At 38.9% G+C, this 18,403-nt stretch overlaps 2 protein-coding genes across 4 annotated transcripts; both read right to left on the reverse strand.

The window, feature by feature from the left end:
• Window positions 1-1,032: 1,032 nt before the first annotated feature.
• camkk1b (calcium/calmodulin-dependent protein kinase kinase 1, alpha b) lies at window positions 1,033-8,990 on the reverse strand. Of its 3 annotated transcripts, none has more exons than XM_061046917.1 (17): window positions 8,739-8,990; window positions 6,209-6,603; window positions 6,078-6,125; window positions 5,936-5,989; window positions 5,791-5,842; window positions 5,545-5,678; window positions 5,203-5,239; window positions 5,099-5,120; window positions 4,892-4,980; window positions 4,369-4,568; window positions 4,176-4,229; window positions 4,022-4,095; window positions 3,763-3,850; window positions 3,512-3,640; window positions 3,148-3,251; window positions 1,882-1,932; window positions 1,033-1,524 (listed from the first exon to the last, which is right to left on the reverse strand). In XM_061046917.1, exons 1-17 carry the CDS (start codon window positions 8,785-8,787, stop codon window positions 1,443-1,445), a joined length of 1,662 nt encoding a protein of 553 aa, XP_060902900.1. In that variant the 5' UTR covers window positions 8,788-8,990; the 3' UTR covers window positions 1,033-1,442. The 3 variants fall into 3 exon arrangements, with proteins under 3 accessions (XP_060902900.1, XP_060902899.1, XP_060902901.1); XM_061046916.1 differs by having other exon boundaries at window positions 1,033-1,527; window positions 8,739-8,984; XM_061046918.1 differs by having other exon boundaries at window positions 1,033-1,527; window positions 6,209-6,669; window positions 8,739-8,983.
• A 4,898-nt stretch (window positions 8,991-13,888) lies between these two features.
• On the reverse strand, window positions 13,889-18,348 carry LOC132980666 (mitochondrial uncoupling protein 2-like). Its single transcript, XM_061046919.1, has 6 exons — window positions 17,870-18,348; window positions 17,137-17,344; window positions 15,865-16,068; window positions 15,097-15,198; window positions 14,834-15,014; window positions 13,889-14,718 (listed from the first exon to the last, which is right to left on the reverse strand). Exons 1-6 carry the CDS (start codon window positions 17,993-17,995, stop codon window positions 14,604-14,606), a joined length of 936 nt encoding a protein of 311 aa, XP_060902902.1. The 5' UTR covers window positions 17,996-18,348; the 3' UTR covers window positions 13,889-14,603.
• Between the last annotated feature and the right edge of the window lie 55 nt (window positions 18,349-18,403).

The following is an 18,403-nucleotide window of genomic DNA, read 5'->3' on the forward strand; positions in this document are numbered from 1 at the left end:
AGTTTCTTTTGTAGTATGTGAGGCAGCCTGTATTGCACTGCACTGTGTTCAACAGTGGGTCATTAACTGGGAATCTGACATTTTGATCAAAAGATCAATTTATGTACATTAAATATGAAACTGGAGACTGTTAGCTTGGCTTAGCTGAGCTTAGCATATAGACTGAAAACAGGGGAACAGTCCTTTCTCCTTAATTCAACCCTACCAGAGATATGCTAATATGTTGCTAACGCGACAGTCTCAGTGGCATATAGTGATTTACTTTCGTGATAACATTTGTATTTGAATCATTTTCTGTTTCATTCACTTTGAAGCAGATTCATTATTGTAACTCAGCACAATATATAAATGAATGCTAATTTAGATAGGTTGAAAGTTTGCTAACTTTCTCTAGCCTAAACTTGTGAATCAGGTTTCCTTTTTCATTTTCTATTGATGTCAAAAATATATTTATGCTAACTCTACGCTAACTGTTATGCTATCTCTTAAAACCTCCATGACAACACAATCGACACAATCAGGCAGAAGAGTCATTTTTATATGTAGTCACTGTTATGGTGAAAAAACAATCCTGTGAAATCATGATGCATGTCATCACTTCTTTCCTGGTTGATTAGGATGCTTTGTCAAACATTGTTTAAAAGCTCTTAGGAAGCTCTTGTCCTTTGTACTGAAGTGTCTTGCTCTCTTGATTATTGATTTGTTAAGGCCTTCTGGTTAAAGGTTGGGCTCTCTACCTTTTACACAATGCTGCCCTCTACTGGTGTGAAGATTTTACTACAATAATAATTTTTAAAAAAGTCAGTCTGCTGTGTTTTTAGAGATGTTTGAGGCGCTATGAAGCTACAGAGCATTTCTTAACATTTCACTAGAGTCCATGTTGATGTGGAGTTTGTTCCTTCAGCAGATTCTTAATGTCATTTCTAAAACTATAAAGGCGTCCCCAAAAAACATGTCCCAAGGTTGCCATCTAGTGCTTTAGACTCCAAACAACTAAACTGTGAAGGAATGAATGATACAATCATTCAAGGCCATTGTTTAAAATAACCAATTTTATTTTCTTCAACCACTGTAAGAAAATGTAAAAATATCTTCTTTTTCTGGTAGGTGGGGTGTGGGATCATATTCATATCTTTAACAATCCAAGTAAATGCTCACATTCATCTGTCATTTGGATTTTAACAAAACAGAAAACATGCAGAGAAGCCAGAATAAAATCTAATCTTTCCTGTGATCATTATATACACTATCCAGTCAGTTATATTAAAAATATTGCAGACCTATAACAGTCCTAGTCCTTAGCGTAGGAAAAAGCATTTGAGCAAAAAACCATGAAGGAAAAGCAAAATTAGGAGAGATAATTGAAAAAGAAAGAAAAAAGTAAAGGTAGAAAACAATATTCCTGCATATTCTCCTCTACTAGTCTTTGTTTAGGAGTCATCTTATTCCGTACATTCTGTAAACGTATCGTCCTCATACAAGTCCTCCAACTCTCCGTCTCTGCTCCCCTCGTTGCTGACTTTCCTACTGGAGACAAATGCTCGATTATGTAGTTGAAGGAACTGAATGAATTCACAAATGAGGAGGAGGAGGAGGATGGGGAGCAGGGCGAGGGTGACACTGGACTACAAATGTCAAAGAGTACATGTCCTCCACAGAACAGCTGATCACTCTTTAGAAGACATAAGAGAGAGACGGGGAAGCCAACGCTAAGCACTCGGCAGCAACCGTGTGCCCATTTATTTTGGGTACAGCACGTTGTTGAGTGCTTTGTGTTGTCTTGTCTCTTTTAAATCCTCTTAAGGCTGAACAAACAACTGATGAGCTGTGCTGTGTATGAAGCGCATGAAGCTCAGCCTATATGCTGTTATGAAAAGTTACCTCAAGGAAGGATGAAGCTGAGCTGAAGACCCCAATAAGCCCCAAGAGCCACTGCAAGAAGGAGATGTGATGTAGATGTTGATTAATTTGGGACACCATCAATGAGAAACACTGAATGTAATGAAGCTGGTTAAAGGCACAGTCAGACATAGTGGATAAGAATGAGTTTGCTTTTTTCTGACTTCGATCGAAAATTGATAAAACGGTCAAGTCTTTATGGTAATTATGAAGCTACAGCCAGATTAGCCGCTTAGCTTAGGTTAGTTTAGCTTAGCTTAGCTTGTCTTAGCTTAGCCTGTGAACGTGTTAATCAGTTATCTTAACAGTCGTCACCTGCTTTAACCTGTAAAGCTCACTGATTACCACTTCATAGATGTACTTTGTTAAATCCAAATACAAACAAAGAGTAGGAACAACAGTGAAGGGTCGTATTTGTGGTTATAAGAAGAGCTAAAAAGCACAAACAAATATATTGATGCTTGAGCTGACAGGTTGATTCTGTTGTCTTTGATCACAGCCAGTTTATTAGTTTCCCCCTGTCGTCTGTTGTTATGCTAAGCTATGCTAACCGGCTGCTGTCTGAAGCTTTCTGTAAGACAAACAAATCTAATTAAAACATTTCGATCTTCTTCTTCAAGCCGGTTGTCTCAGACTTTTAATTTTTAATTTAGATCTGCAATTGGGGATTCGGTTTAACCAATGTTTATAACTCCAGTGCTCAAATATAAGTCCGTGTTTTATCCATCGCAGTTTCTGTGTTTTAGATTTCCTCATTCACATATCACAGATCAGGCGGCCTGGTTGCACAGATTCTCTGTGTGGGAGTCTGCCGAGCTGGTGGTGCAGCATGATCATGTGTGGAGGAGGCTGCAGCTCTACATCTCTTCACATGGAGGTGTAATGACCCCACCCCCACCCCCCTCCACTTAACTGACAGGACTGTCTTCTTAAGGGAAAATAAAAGCAGTGCAGCCATTACTGCTGCTGTGGGGAATCCGTTTAGCTTTAATGACAGGACAGATGCTGTTATCAGCCTGAGTGTTCGACTGATTTAAGGACCAAAAAAAAAGATCATTCAGTTATAGAGCTAGTTAGTATTCTAGAAATATGATATATTCATAAGAGAGAGACACCTTGCATGTAAAGTATGTAACTGATCTATTTTTATCCAAGCATCTGCTGGCTGTTGTTTTGTTCCAGGCCTAATCGCAGAGCTGGCGCTTTGTCAGAGCGGAGCAGGCAGGATTTGCAGAGTAGGCTACTTACGTAAGAAGACCTCCAGGAGCAGACATGGACCTCTCTGCCCGTCTGCCCTGACACTCAAAGGGATTAGTGAAAGAGCGCTTCCTCAGCATGGACTTTACCAGGATCTGCAGAGGACATGAGAGAGAGAGTTCCAAGAATGTTTTCATTCTGAAAATCTTCAGGGGAACACACACTTTTGTATTTCTATGTGAAATCTTCTTACAATTCTGGTAAATTATTATCTCGATACTAAACAGGTATCCTATAATGCCAAGACAGTTTGTTTAAATGTCTCCCTACACCGATCCTGCTGCTTTTTTGGACTGTGTTTTCTGTGATGTGAAGTGTTAAATAGAGACGAGAGAGGAGGCGTCCTGCCACTCACCACAGTGGAGAGCCTGGGGATGAGTTTGACGCTGTTCTGCACCTCCTCCTCAGTCACCTCCACCGCCGTGCAGTGCTCCTCCTCCAGAGGAAGAGGGTTGGAGCCGTTCTCCGTCACCCACGGATGGAGCTGTAACATCACGCACCGAGAAACACGATGATTATGCAGAGAGTTACACAGACTGAAAAAAAAAAAATGCATGGCAGTTTTTTTAATTAATCGGATAGAGTCACTTTGTCCTTTGCAGTCACCTTCATTTGGGGGATGGTGATTCTTGTTCCGGGGTTTTTATCCAACATTCCTTCAATGAGATCCCTCAGGTAGTTGCTTATTGTCGGCCTGTGGAAAAAGTTTAACAACGGCTGTTTTTTTGGAACAAGAGCAAAATCCACAACATCGGCCCTTTGGAGAAACACCTGAACTTAAATTGTCCCTATAGACTCCAATTCTGTCATCATGCTGTAGCTACACACACCCTACATGTCATTCCTCTGCCGAATGTTTGCTTACATCTCTGGATATTCCACAGGTTTGTTCTTGATCTTGTTGTGCAGAGAGATGATGTATTCGTCATAAAAAGGGCACTGGAACCGAAAGAAAATCAATAATCAAAATGGTGCTGGCTGCTTTTATTCTCTATGCAGTTTGCTGTGAACTTACTCACCTTCCCAAAGACGAAACAGTACAGTGTGACTCCCATGGCCCAAACGTCCAACGCCTGTAAACAAACACAGTCGTTATCAGAGCTGTCATTAATGAGAAGCTGGACAGAACTTCTCAGTAATTTCTCACATTTAGGCATTGTCTATAATAGTCTATTTTAAAAATTAACCCGTGGAAGAAGTTTTTGTCCTCACCTTCCCGCTGAAGCTCTGCTCGTACTCGGTCATCATCTCGGGGGCCATGAAGGCCGGCGTCCCGGCCGTGCTGTACAGGAGGGCGTCTGCACCCTCAAACTCATTGCTCACACCAAAATCTGCGATCTTGACGTGACCATCGTCTCCCAGCAGCAGGTTTGAGGGTTTGATGTCTCTGTGGATGATTTTGTGGTAGTGCACTGGGCAAGAGAAACCAAGAAATGGATTACCTTCCGATCAAATGAAATTGCTTTAAAGTCATTTAATTAGGATCCCTGGTCCATTTGTGTGAATTAAGCCAGGTCACTTTGAAATTAAAGACATGAACACTTTGAATATATTACAACTTATGTAAGAACATTGGACTTCCACTTGATAAAAATGTAATATTGACTTCAGAAAATTTGAGAATGTTTGATACTTCACAGCCACTGTATGTATACATAATATACATAATCAAAGGTTATAGTTACATTCATGGCTCTATTGGATAATTATAAAGAATTATTTTCTGTAATCTTACAGTACTCTATTCCCAGGACGACGTCTCTGAAGTAAAAGCGGGCCTGCTCCTCTGTGAAAGGATCGTCTGTCGGCACCTCCATCACCGGCCTGTCCCACAGGAGAGGTGGAAGAGGAAGGTAAAGGTATAAATACACATTTCAAATCACCAACAGGCCAAATGCTCAATGGATGACGGTTTGATAACACGGTAAGACACACAACATACCCTTTTGTCATCAACTCGAAGGCTTGAGAGCAAATAATCAGAGTTTAGTTTCATAAGACTAAATGTAGTTATCGGTACATGAGGAAGGATGAATGAGTTCTTACCCATATGAAGTCCGTCTTCATCAGGATCGTCAAGAACCTGCAAAACAAGTCAAGGCACTTTTCTGTTCTGCACAAATATACGACCAGTCGTTTCTTGAAACCATCAAAATACACAAACACAAGTTGAGTTCTTTTGGCTTAGAGCTTGTCTGATGACAGTGGGTTTCCAAGTGGAGCTTCAAAACGTCAATCTAATAAAATGTCACTCTTATACTATCACTAGATGTATTGCTAACAACAGCAGATACATTCCCCATGCTTTTACTTCCATGTGCCTTAAAACTGACAAAAAAATAGATTTTTCCAGACATCACATGCTGCAGGACTGAGTCAGTGACTGACCTCTACCAGTTTGACAACGTTATGATGGTCCAGTTTCTTCAGGATGGCGATCTCCTTGTAAGCTTTCTCCAGAGGCAACATGGCTTTGGTGTAAGGGTCCTGTGGATAGGTTGCTCCTTGGTGAGAGGGGCGGCCTGAAATTAAACACAACATACACATGGAAAACAACACACCACAAGAAACAGCACAGGAACATTTGAGACTCGTTATACATTATAACTTTGTAAAACAGGGATCTTCACTCACGCAAGAATCCACACTGCCTCATCAGCTTCTTCTTTGAAACAACTTTCATCGCCTGAATTCACCAGATATAGCAAATGTTAGTAAAAGCCAAACAGAAGTGCAAAACAATAGACCACAGATGCATAATTTATAGGTTTTAACTTACGTAGTACTGCTCAGAATCTTCACTGTAAGCCAGTCTTACCACTCCATATGAACCCTGGGGTGTAAAAAACAACCAAGAGCTTTATAAAGCATACACATCACTTCTGTTTCAGCTTCTCATATGAGCAGTTTTGATGAATTACCTTTCCAATCTCTTTGTTCAACTTGTACTGGTTGAGCTGGACACAATCCTGCAGACAATGGACGGAAACTGTGATCAGTAAAGAATCATATTATGGATGTTTTGAATGAACTCAAACTGAGTCAAACTCACATCGCCGCCTGTGATGGACACGCGTTTGGTCTCGATGGTGGGCTGTCGGGCCATGCGGCTCCCCTTCTCCTGCAGTGACAGCTTCCTGTCTGAGAATCGAGCTCTCTGAACACTGCTGGGCCTATAGCCATTAGGCGGGGTCACACATTTAGCAGCCACATTCATGGCGGCCACCAGGTCGGCGAGATCACAGTTATGCTCCGAGTCCAGCCCGTTATTGTGGTCCAAATCCAGCCCGTTCATGTGCTCCAGGTCCAGCCCGTTATTGTGCTCTGAGTCCAGCTCATTATTGTGCTCTGAGATCAGATCCTTATTGTGCTTTGTGATCAGCTCAGTATTGTTGCCGGAGTTCAGCCCGGCCCTGCAGGCGGTGTCGGCGCTCATGGTGGATGGATCTGATGCACACACAGCAAAACTTTTTTTATCTTGGTATAAGCAGGAAACGATGATTCAGTACTGCACTAAAACAGAAAATCAGACACAAGTTTAATTAACAACAAAGCTTCGAAAAAGAGCTTTTATTTAGGAGTGTCTAAAAAGAAGAAGAAGACATTGACCTTGAGAATGTGGAGTTTTAAATTCTTCTTATTTTTCTTGAATCATCAACATTTAACATCAAATTAGAAATATCATCCAAAAGCTGCAGTCAAACTGAGTTTTGAACAGAAACAGATCCAGCCTCATTTTGAATAGTAGGACAAGTTTTGCTGAATCCGTCTTTTGATGAGTTAGATTATGATCAGACAATCTGCTGCTTCTACTCTCAGACCACTAGACAGATTATCATTCTGCCATTCAGCGAACAAAGTTGGCTGGCACCATATGGCTCATGATGAATATTTAGATCTTTTTTTGAGATTACTTTTTGGGCTTTTTCCCACCTTTACTGAGCGAAAGGACGAAAAAGAGCCAAACAATACTCTCAGTACCCCTGAATATTTCAAACCGTGATCTCAAAACCAGGAGTGCAGTTGTTTAACTGATTATTTCCTCTGCATTTCCAAATCGTTGCAGGTGAGGCAAACTAGATTTTAAAGCCTTGATAAATGATTGTATGAATACATTTTTTTTTTTTAAATTGGACTGTTGACGATTTTATTTGTATTAATCGCTAAACTTTGACAGTAAATCTTGTTGTAAAATTCCATTATTTTGCATTCCAAAACATTTTTTGTGATGCTTTTAATCTTTAATATGTACTGTTGTAAGCTTAAAGTACTTCTCTGCCTGTTTTGATAAATACCTGCTTTTATTTTGAAAGAATATAAGGATTTTTAAAAAGAATGATGGCATTAACTTAACCATAGAAAAAGGAACTTGCTACAGAAAAGTCAAACAGCCACAGGAAGTGGTAAAAAAAGTGAAAAGTTTGATGTCATTAGGTTTAAATTACTTTCGACTTGTTAACGTTGTCTGGGAGTTTTCTTTAAAGAGAAAAGAGACATTGAAATGTGCAGCGCTGTCTTTATTTTCTATCATGCAGGTTCAGGAACATGCCGCGGGGGCTTAACTACGGTGTGCCAAAAGAGACAAAAACAGCATGCGATTACCTTCATTGCATCGCGATTAACACATTAACGCTGACAGCCCTTCAAAATAAAGTGGCATTCACAGGAAGGAATGATGCTCTAATGGAAGTTTTTGGCATTGCCGAGTATAAATAAATCATGGATGATGTGGAGAAACATAAAAAAAAACACAAGAGGTAGGATATTTTTTATTGTCCTTCATTTAACTCATACATGAGTACGAATACCGAGCCCAGAAATCCATTCATTAAATCATAACTTCATATACTGTGTTCAATTTGTCTTCTCTGTACAGTTGACGTTGACGCAGAAGCTCTTTAGAGTAAACACTATCAGTCTGGTGTCTTTAATGAATTATGAGTTTTGGCCCTTAGTCCTAACTGCTTTGTTTGCTGCTCTGTCACCTGCGATCTTTCTTAGTATTGGAAGTATTCACTTGTTTGAAACCTAAACAGGAACTGTTTGTGTTGTGTTCTCTATCATTACATAATGTTTGAATGGCTGAGCACTTAAACTGGGGGCTTAGAACCTGAAAACAGATTTCTTATTTCTTGTGCTCAGATTCGTCTAACGGATGGCAGAAGACTCAGAAGAATAAATACAAACACAGGAAATGAGAAATTTCACCTCTGACAACAGTCTGGCAGCAGATAAGAGACAACTCATTGCTCAAAATACAAGCCAAAGAACTGAAAAGCTTCTTATGTAACGAGGTGGAAAGCTTTAATAGGCTAGTTAATTAGGTTATAGAACACTTACACAACACACTGGACTGATACAGTATGTATACATCTTTTAAAACACATGTGCTCCCTTTGAAACATGTAAAGGTCTAACACTTGTTTATGCCGAATAAAAACCAAAGTAATGCTGCAAAATCCTAAGACATTCTGAATCCCTTTTTAAATCTGACACTTAATATAAATCTGACACTTAATATAGATCTAATATAAATAAAGATCACTTCAAGGTAAATTGTGTTGTTTTGTTTTTGTACTCACACAGTGGAGGGGTCCTGCTGTGTTGAGGGCTGCTCATGGTCATCCGCATGTTGTCCTGCTGCTCTGAAGGATGGAAAGTCCTTTGTGTCTCAGTGCAGGACTTTCACTGACAGGCAGGGAGGGAGCTCTGCAGTGCTCATCTTTAAGGATTAGCTCAGGCCACATATAGCCCGGTTATTCTGAGGGAGGCCGGCAGTGCAGTGGTGATCTGCAGGGCAGGCTGTGGTGGTAGCTGCACCCTGGTCAGACAGAGCTGGACATCATGACAAACACAATGTGGGGAAAAAACACACAGAGTGACCTCACAGTGTTTGGTAATAATAACACATTATAGATAATATACACTCTGTTTTTATGTAACACAACAATATGCTTTCTCTTTTCATTTAATGTACTGTATCTTGCTTGTTATTCAGATATATAGGATTAAAAAAAAAAAGAATACATCGTTTACAATAAAATAACCTGAAGATTCTTTAATATTTCACTAAAAGTTGAAGGACTTTTTAATTATTATAACAAATTATTTTGAAATGTCACCTCGATTCTTTTTTTCAGAAGATCAAACTTCAGAGTTATTATTATACATATAGATATATATTTTTGGTCATATTTTTGTTGTGTTTGTAGGATTTTACATTGTAAATGTCTATTGTATTTTTGACGGTTTGGAGGTGTCATAAAACAAAAGTTTGCTCTGGCCTCAGCAGAGGTGAAAATGTCCTTTCATATGGGTCAGGAACATTTCTGTTTCACATGCTTGATGACAGTCCAATCCTTTAAACACACCTACATGTCAGTATTCATCTGTAGTTGTATCGCCTGGGAGGCATTATGAAAGTTTGAGTGTTGGATGTGGTTTCAATGAGGAGCCTGAGGGTGGCGCCTCTGACCATATCTGGGACTGCCTTTATAACCTGTAGGAAGGGACTTTATTGATCAAATAATGTTCAATTATCAATGTAATTAATAAACACCTATGTATGTTCTCCTTCCAGCCCAAAAACTTGTTTGAAGGAATGTTCAGTAATGTTTTCTGACTGTCATTGAACGCAGCATTAACTGCTCCCATTGCTCATGTCCCAACACGATTCACCAGGAACAAGCAGACACCAAACTTTGATGTAGTGGGGATGAACCTCCTGTATGTCAGCACATTTTGAATCTCTGACAAACCAGGAAGTTGGGCAAGCTACAGCCAGATGAAGACAAGATACCTTTCATCATCAGCTGCACTGACGGCGTTAGTTAGTTGCTCATACAATCATACAATAATTGCAGAAATATCAGTTGCATTATGTGTATTGTCATTGTGTTTTTCAATTATTTGTCGAGCAGATGTAGTTATCTTTAGGTAAAGTGTTTTCTTGACCTACCTGTTGTACTTGCAGGTTCAGACGCTGCAGAGAAAAAGCTGCTTTCAGCTCAAATATTGGCAAAAGTCGCTCTTACTTTGAAAGTTTGAAACCTCAGTTTAGTTGTTGCACTGTTTTAGATAAACATAATTTACTAAATTTTCATAATTTTGGTCATTGTAAAAATGCATGTTTTATATATAAAATTTTGCACGGACTTGCTCCTCCTCCTTTGAAGGACTTTTATATATAATATTCTCCCACTCACAATAAGAGACTCACATACACATGCAACCTTCAAAACACACCTCAAACAGTGGATAAAAGAAAACCAAGTCTGTGACCACCTTTAACCTTTAACCTCTATTATTGTCTTGTGTCACTCGTGCCTTTGTATTTGTATTTGTATTTGTAATTTGTCTTTCTCTGTTACCTGCCTAGGGACAACAGATGGAAACTAGCACTTCTGCTATAATCTGGCATTTTTATCGCTGTAATTGTTCATATGCACTGTCCCTAACAAATAAATAAATAAATAAGTACAAGCAACTGGAAAACTTTGATGCACCATCTAGTTGAAATAACAACTAGAGTACTTGGTGAAATATATTTTAGTATCAATGCCTTAACTTAACTGTGATTTACTGTCAAGTGTCAGTTACCCAAACTGCCTGATATCAAAAATTTACATTGAATGCTTAAAAAAAAAGTTTTGGTTCAATTTTAATTATTTATTTGTGACATAATGTAGTTTGCAACTTTGTATCTTTTTCAAATACCTTCAATGCCTCCTAGTAGCCATGACCATAGACTGAAAATATTAAGGCCATGACACTCTTTCGGATTGACAATTAACAATATATATTAAATGCACACACAATACATACAGTAATCTTAGCTTGCTAAATTAGTTTGCTAGTGTTAGCCAACTTTTGAATAAGCCAGTTTATTGATACATGATAACACGTATTTATTTACACAATAAATGTATGATGGCACACATATTCTTAGCGAGCTTAGTTAACTAGATAGTGTTAGCTACCTCATATAGCCTACGTAGGCCTATACTTTTGGACACAATTACTGTTGATATTATGCACACACACACAAATGTTATAATGTTTAATTATATCAAATACTTTCAGAGGTAAAATGAAGTGAAAAATTATTCGTACCCGACCTTGCAGACTGACCTGAGAGGTGAGCTTTCCAGTCTTCGTGGTCGACTATAAATAAATAAAAATAAATTTGTCCCTGACAGTCACGGTTTTATAAGAATTTAAGGTTCCCAATCCCAAGATATTCAATAGGAAATGCATGCGGGTCATTTTGACCCAGTTATGGAAGCTCGGTGTGGTAATACAAAAAAAACACTATTTCTTCAAACGTAGAAAATGTAAGTAAAAATATTCAATGGGATGATATCATAAACATGTTTTTTGATGAATAGGCTACCAGGAATAAATGATAGAAATGTATAGGTACAAAGACAAACAACCCCACCACATCATTTTTGACACACTTGTGCATAGCCTATGGTTATGTAGCTAATTTTTGTTTTACTAAATTGTAGAAAAGATGGTGATACACAGTTAATAAACATTTATTTGTATAAACACTAAACTGAAGCTCTTGTATTGGAAGCTGCTTCAAAGAGAGCTGGGTAGAGACAATGTATGGTATAAAGCAGCTCCAGTTTTCTGGATGAATCATTACATAATGACAGAATAGATATTCATGTAATGATTCATACTGAATCACATAAAACTGTTCAATAAAAGCTTTTTTCAAGTCTGAATAGTTCATGACCTAAGACTTAGAGATTTTTTCCTGGGGGGAAATTGGATCTGCAGCAGCAGTGATTAAAAAAAAAAAAACAACACAAGGTGTGGCACATTGAATATAAAAGCACAGATACATAACCTCATAATAAAAACACATGTTGCAGCTGTAAGGGCTGGAGCTATATAATGAATTCTGCCCTCATATATAACTATCGGATGTGTTTCCTAAATGAGTGCTAATAATTTAAGGCAATGGATGAGTAAAACCTACTAAAATATGTTTATTTATTTTTAAAAGACTTTCCTGATCCAAAGCCTCTTGAGGTAAATTAGCCAGTCGTTATTTGTAACACAGCTGCATCAATTAATTCATTGCAAACTATTTGGATAACCATTAAATACGTTCACTAATCAATCAGAAGTGTCACATTCACTTTTACCAGCTTTTTTTAAAAACAGGATTTGCTCTTTTCTTTGTCATTTTTGATACTAAATGAAGAATATTTTGGTTTTGTTCTGTGGTTCAACATAAGAAGTTATTTGAAGGCATCACTCTGGACTCTGGGGAACTGAGATGAGCATTTTCTTTTAAATATAGCAATGAAATAATCTCCAGGTGAGAAAAATGCTATAGTTGCACAGCTACACTTTTCTATCATTTATTGAGCATCACACACCAATTCTGTTATTAGTAAATTCATTTATCGCATGTTGATCTGAGTTTTTTTTTTCCATTTAGAACATCACAGAAATAAATATACCTCAAAATATCTGTCATTACTGTACTATTGTAGCAGCAGCACTGAACACATCTGAAAGGGAGGAAATTGGTCCTATAGGATGACTGTGGTGACAAACAACACCCATTTTAAACAGCTGATCACACAAAAGGAATCATGCTTCTATGTAATTGATGTATCCTTAACAGTTTGGTACAGTTTGCCAAACCAGTTCAACCATGACTGGGATGATTAGCGAGGTGAAGCACGTTCAAAGGCATTTGGTTATTATCTTTCAGATATCTGTCAGACACTCCTTTTAACTCACAAGACTCCAACTGGGCAATTTCCTCTGATCCGCTGATCATTTGTGTTTCACTTTTTCCAACTCATTTACTTCAGAGACCCTGTTTTTTGTTTTTTTCTAAACAAAAACATGAAGAGATGAGCTCCTGAGAACAGGGTTTCCATTTCAAATGGCTCCCAAAAGATAACAATCATTTTGCAGTATTTCAAAAAATATGGCAACACATACTAAAACTGAGTCTTTTATTCAATTTAAAGCTGTTATTTTCATAGACTGTCGGTATGGAGACGTGGTTCAGGAATGTTTTATCTTCACATTGTTTCCTTGAAAGGACACACGTAAAGGAGCTTATACAGTAAAGTATCTATGACGGCCTCCTGTGGAGCAGATAATACATGAACATCTTGGTGGGTTCGAATGAGGGTCGAGGCTGCTACATTTCTTTTTACATGTGTGTGTGTGCGTCATGATGTATGTGTATGTGTGTGTGTGTGTGTGTGTGTGTATGGGGGAGGGTCATTTTTTTGTTTATTCCATTCAAAATATAATTTATGATTAGATGATGTTGTGTAGGTTTTGTCCAAGTGTCCTGTTTTTATTAGGTTATTAACAGATGCACATATCATTGCATATTATATACAGTTTCCCAAATACTTTCCAGTATTTATATCTAATGGTTTTAAAAGATGTGTATGTTCATTATGTGTACAGGTGTTGATTTGCATCCCAAACTTTACATTTAGTTACTTAACGTATAGATCGTTGATGAGCAAAGCAAAACTGCCCAACATTTTCCTGTTCCAGAAATGCAGTTGTGATATTTTTCTGCTTTTCTTGTCATGTGTGGCGGGTTATTTAATATTTACATAGTCGGGATAATGTTTGTATGGAGAGATTAAATCACTGAAGCAAACAGGTGACAGGCAATAAAACAAACATAAGTCAGAGTCATCTTTTTTGCTCTTGGGCTGTTATTCTTTTCAAGGTCATTACAAGGCATCAGGCATAATATTGGGTTTATTTTATAACTTATATAAGTAAAAGATACAATATGAAGAATTCTTACACAAAAAAAATCTAAATTAGTTACAAATGGACTCAACCTACGAGAAATCTTATAGTTGTAACTGGACGTGTTTTGTCGCGTTGCTATGGAAACACCGGATGTTACGTCTAAGACTGAGGCTAACAGCTGCTGTACTGTTGCTGGATGTGCTAGTGGGATATAAACGTCATGTAAATCGTACCTGGATACATTAGCTCGTCAGTAAACATATTATCTTCCTAAGGTCTGTTTTCGCCCGTTCGTCTGGACTATGGTCAATTCAGAGTTCGTTTTCATCGGGGGTGGGGGGTGGAGTAGCCCCCTCAAACCTCGACGTCATCTTTTGTTATTGTTTCGATTGAGAGCCACCTGAGACGCAATTTACACACTGTGCATTTAACAAGCTGTTGATCCATAATGATAATACACATTAATTGCATCTCAAGAATTCATATATAAGTATGCATTTTTCACATACAGTATTCATGAGAAAAATAAAATGTCACCTTAAACAAAACATTCAGTTTTAACCCTGAGGAAAAACAGGTCTGTACCAGCAGCAGTCATTACTGTCCCTGTGAGGCACGTGCTGCGTGATGATGTCTGTCCTGTTACCAGTTACACCACTCCAGTGCCAAAGCAGTTGTCAGACAGGTCAGAGCGGAGACTCCCAGGACTGCTGACATCGCATCACAGCTCTCTTAATCTGCTCGAAGCTCACAAACATGACGATGTTCCAGGAGCCCAGACGGAGAAACGATGGAATAAATCTAAAAAAAAGGGAACACAGTAAATCAGGAAAAATTGCATTTTGCCCCGACTTTTTGCTTTGTTTAACTTTTGATTTTTGTGTTTATGTTTACTTTTGATATGAACACAACATACCCCTTATAGAACGCTGTGGGTCCCTCATTGATCAGCATGGTAAAGGTACAATTCAAAGCACCGCTGTACTGCCCAGGCCTTGAATTCATGAAGCGTGTTTTCACCACATCCACTGGAGATGCTACGATGGTGGTGCAGAAACCTGCTGCGAAGGCGGCTGTGAAGTGACACGGCATGTTGTCTGCCCAAAAAGAAATATTGACTCAGTTATTAAGGGCCTCGGAAAACACTGTGTTGACTAAGAGTGAAATGTTTACACTTACCTGTCATCACGTTGGACTTCAGGATTTGCTCTTTAATGATGTCATAGGTCACCAGCTCGGAGCAGTTTACGATGGCATTACGAGTGATGTTTGGCAGGCAACCTGAAAGGACATTTCAATCATTTAAAATAATACTATCAAACCTGAGGAACTATAAAAGGATATTCCATAAATCTAGCATAAGAAAAAACAGAACTTTTTAGACTAACAAAAGACCATGTACAGTCAGAAATATCATCATTTATTTCTTCTTCTTTGCCAAAACCTATTGCCTACATTGCCCACAATTCAATGCAACCACTATCAATCATAGCTGTGAATCCTTTTATGTGCTTTGCTAGTAGAAGCTAACGTGGTCTTACAGTATGTCACTAATGAGAAGAGGGCAACATGTGTCTGGTAAGTTCATTACATTTCTACCTCCATATCTCCAGATTTTTTTATTTTATTTAAACTTCTAGTTTCAAACGTCGACGGACTTCAATTGCCCCGAGTGACATCACTCGAGGCCATTTTCTTCAGTTTACTAATTTAGGAAAACAAACTACTTCTTCACATGTGCAGTTCTATTCCCCTTCCATTTTAAGACTGGATATTTTTCAAGTTTACTACTTTTGATAAAACAGCAGTAAATATAAGACACGGCCAGTGACTTATACTTCCAAAGCCAACCATCTAGAGACCTTTAATGATTTTTAGTCTTTAAACTGTAACGCCTACTCAGCAGTGACATAAAATGTCATTACATTTCCCAGCTTTCTAACTTACCTTTCCAGAGCCCTTTGAAGCCCTCATCTCTGGCAATGCTTTTGTAGGCATCGATTGTGCTGTTGTACCTCTTCACAGAGCCGCTCTCAGGCAGGCGGATCTGAGCCTGAAACCTGACCTTCACTACGTCTGTTGGCTGAGCGAAGGCCACCGCCATCCCTCCAGTGGTGCAGCCTGCCAGCAGCCGAGCCCCAATTCCTGCATCTGTGATACAACCAGTGCATATTAGATGTGTTTTAATTTGAAGCAATGAGCAAGTTCACATAGTGATAAGAGACTGCACAGAGCTGCACTTCTGACAAGGATTACACGATTAACCAGTGAAATGAAGTAGACTCAAAATAAGAATATGGCTGTCGAGTTGGCCTTGTAAATTATCTGCCAGTATCATATGGTCCTGGCAAATAATAAACAACACTCCACAGTTGAAAGGTGTAAGACTACAGGCTGGACAGAGACAGGAAATAGTTTACTCTACAGTATAGATACATAGTGCAAAGTGAAATACAAACAACTCTGCTTGCTAACTATGCAGGTTTAACTGGTTATCAGCAGACAGACACTGGATGTGGAAACCTGGTCTTCATACTTGAGTTATGTCCAAAGATGAAACCTTTAAAGTTAACAACACTGCCATGATGGATGTTGAGCAGGGAAGGCCCCCAGCGTAAACACAGATCTGTTCACTGACAGAGGAATCTGCCCTGTGCTCTATACCCCCCCCCCCCCCCCCCCAGGGCTGGATTTATGTCAGACCATTTTGGACAAAGCAGCTCTTCATTTGGAGAACATCTGTCAGGCTTTCTTTGCACTTAAATATTATATGTGCAGTGATACGATTTTTTGTACTATCAAAGATGTTCCTTTTTTCTCTTCAATAGTTTTAACAATGTTAAAGAACATGTGGTGACCCTGTAAACCCCAGCTGTCTTTATGTTTGCACCTGTAAAAATGTTAACATCGTTTTGAAAAATAATCTAAAACTTATCTTTGAAACAAAGTTGCAGGAGGGTTAGTTTCCCATATAAAAGCCTCTGCTTTACCCCTTTTCTTATATTATGTTAAGTTCAATTTACTTGGTAAATCGAGAAAAGATCCGGCAATGATCCGAATGAACAAAATCAAAAAATTAAACATGTTCCAGTGCTTCTGTTGGAAAACAAGCAAACTGAAAGTCATTATTCTATTTCTATCTACAGGTTCCAGCACCTCCTCAGTGGGACATTAGCGCTTTATTTGTGTCAGTATTTGTGGGAACATTATTGCACATACTGTCTGAGTCCCTGGTGTAGAACTGCTTCATGGTGTCATACAGGCCGATGCGGACTGAGGCGAAACACATCTGCCTCTGCAGTCCAGCCACCAGTCCACTGTACAGGCTCCTCGGGCCCTCGGTCTTCACCATGGTGGAGATGGTACCGAACACACCTCTGTATTTGGCCCTCTGGCCCCCAGAAGGAGGCTTGGACTCACCTTGAATCTAAAAAAGAAAAAAAACAAAACAAGCAAATGCTACAACAAATAAACATATGTGTCACTGAGTTTCTCAACAGTGTGCTGGTAGAAATATGCATTTGGGGTTTCTATAACAACCAAATCAGTATTTAAGTTTAAGCAATTATTATGTTTATATTTGTTATAAATGTTACAATCCTGGTTTGACATATAGCTACATGGACTAGTGTTTACATATTTCTCCTTAGCACTAATAACCATGGAGGACACAAAGTGTGTTGTTTTGAATGAATTTAGAGGTTTTATAAATCAGAGATGTTTGTTTTCTGATGATGTAAAATACTCATGGTGAGTTCTCTCATTAAACTTACACCTGCCTGTTCTTTGAGAAAAAAAAAACGTAGACTGGGATGTAATGTACAGACACTAAATAACGCAGTTGAAGAAGGAATGATTAAGAAGAGCTAGAAATAGGAAATGACAAATGTTTTAGGTCTAGTCCCAGTGAGATGACGGGGTTCTGCCTCTCTGTAAAGTTATTGATCCTCACCTGCAGTCTGACTTTGGCTGTGTCCAGGGGGAAAGTGACCAGGTCGGCCACACAGCCAGCTGCTCCAGCTGAAAAGACCTTGACAGCGACTGTAGGGGCCAAATCTGCGCTCTCCACACCAACCATGATGAATGTTTTGTCCACAAATTAACTTTGATCAACAACAGAGAACCGCTTCAGTACCTTGTCCGCTGGGTGCTGCTAGTGATACAAGTTAAATATTCGAAAAACACGTCCCCTCATGGCGTGTCCAGGTGGGCTACCACCAACGTCAAGTGTAAGGTTTGGAAAAGTCAGTCATTTGAAAGCCAATTCCTGTCGTCGCCATTAAAAAGCGGCAAACTGTCATGTCAATTTAAACTGAAAAGAAAAAAGAAAAGCAACAGTTGGCCTCCTCCAATATAAACTCAGAGAAACTAAAAACAACCGGCAGCAGTTCGAGCCGCCGAGACAGTGAGCTGAGAGAAAGAAGGCTGGGTGCTGACTAAAAGTCCAGCCTCTCCTGCACACTTGTCGACTCCTTCCAGAGAGCTG

The sequence above is a fragment of the Labrus mixtus genome, chromosome 9 (genome assembly GCF_963584025.1).
Source record: "Labrus mixtus chromosome 9, fLabMix1.1, whole genome shotgun sequence".
NCBI classification, from domain to species: domain Eukaryota; kingdom Metazoa; phylum Chordata; class Actinopteri; order Labriformes; family Labridae; genus Labrus; species Labrus mixtus.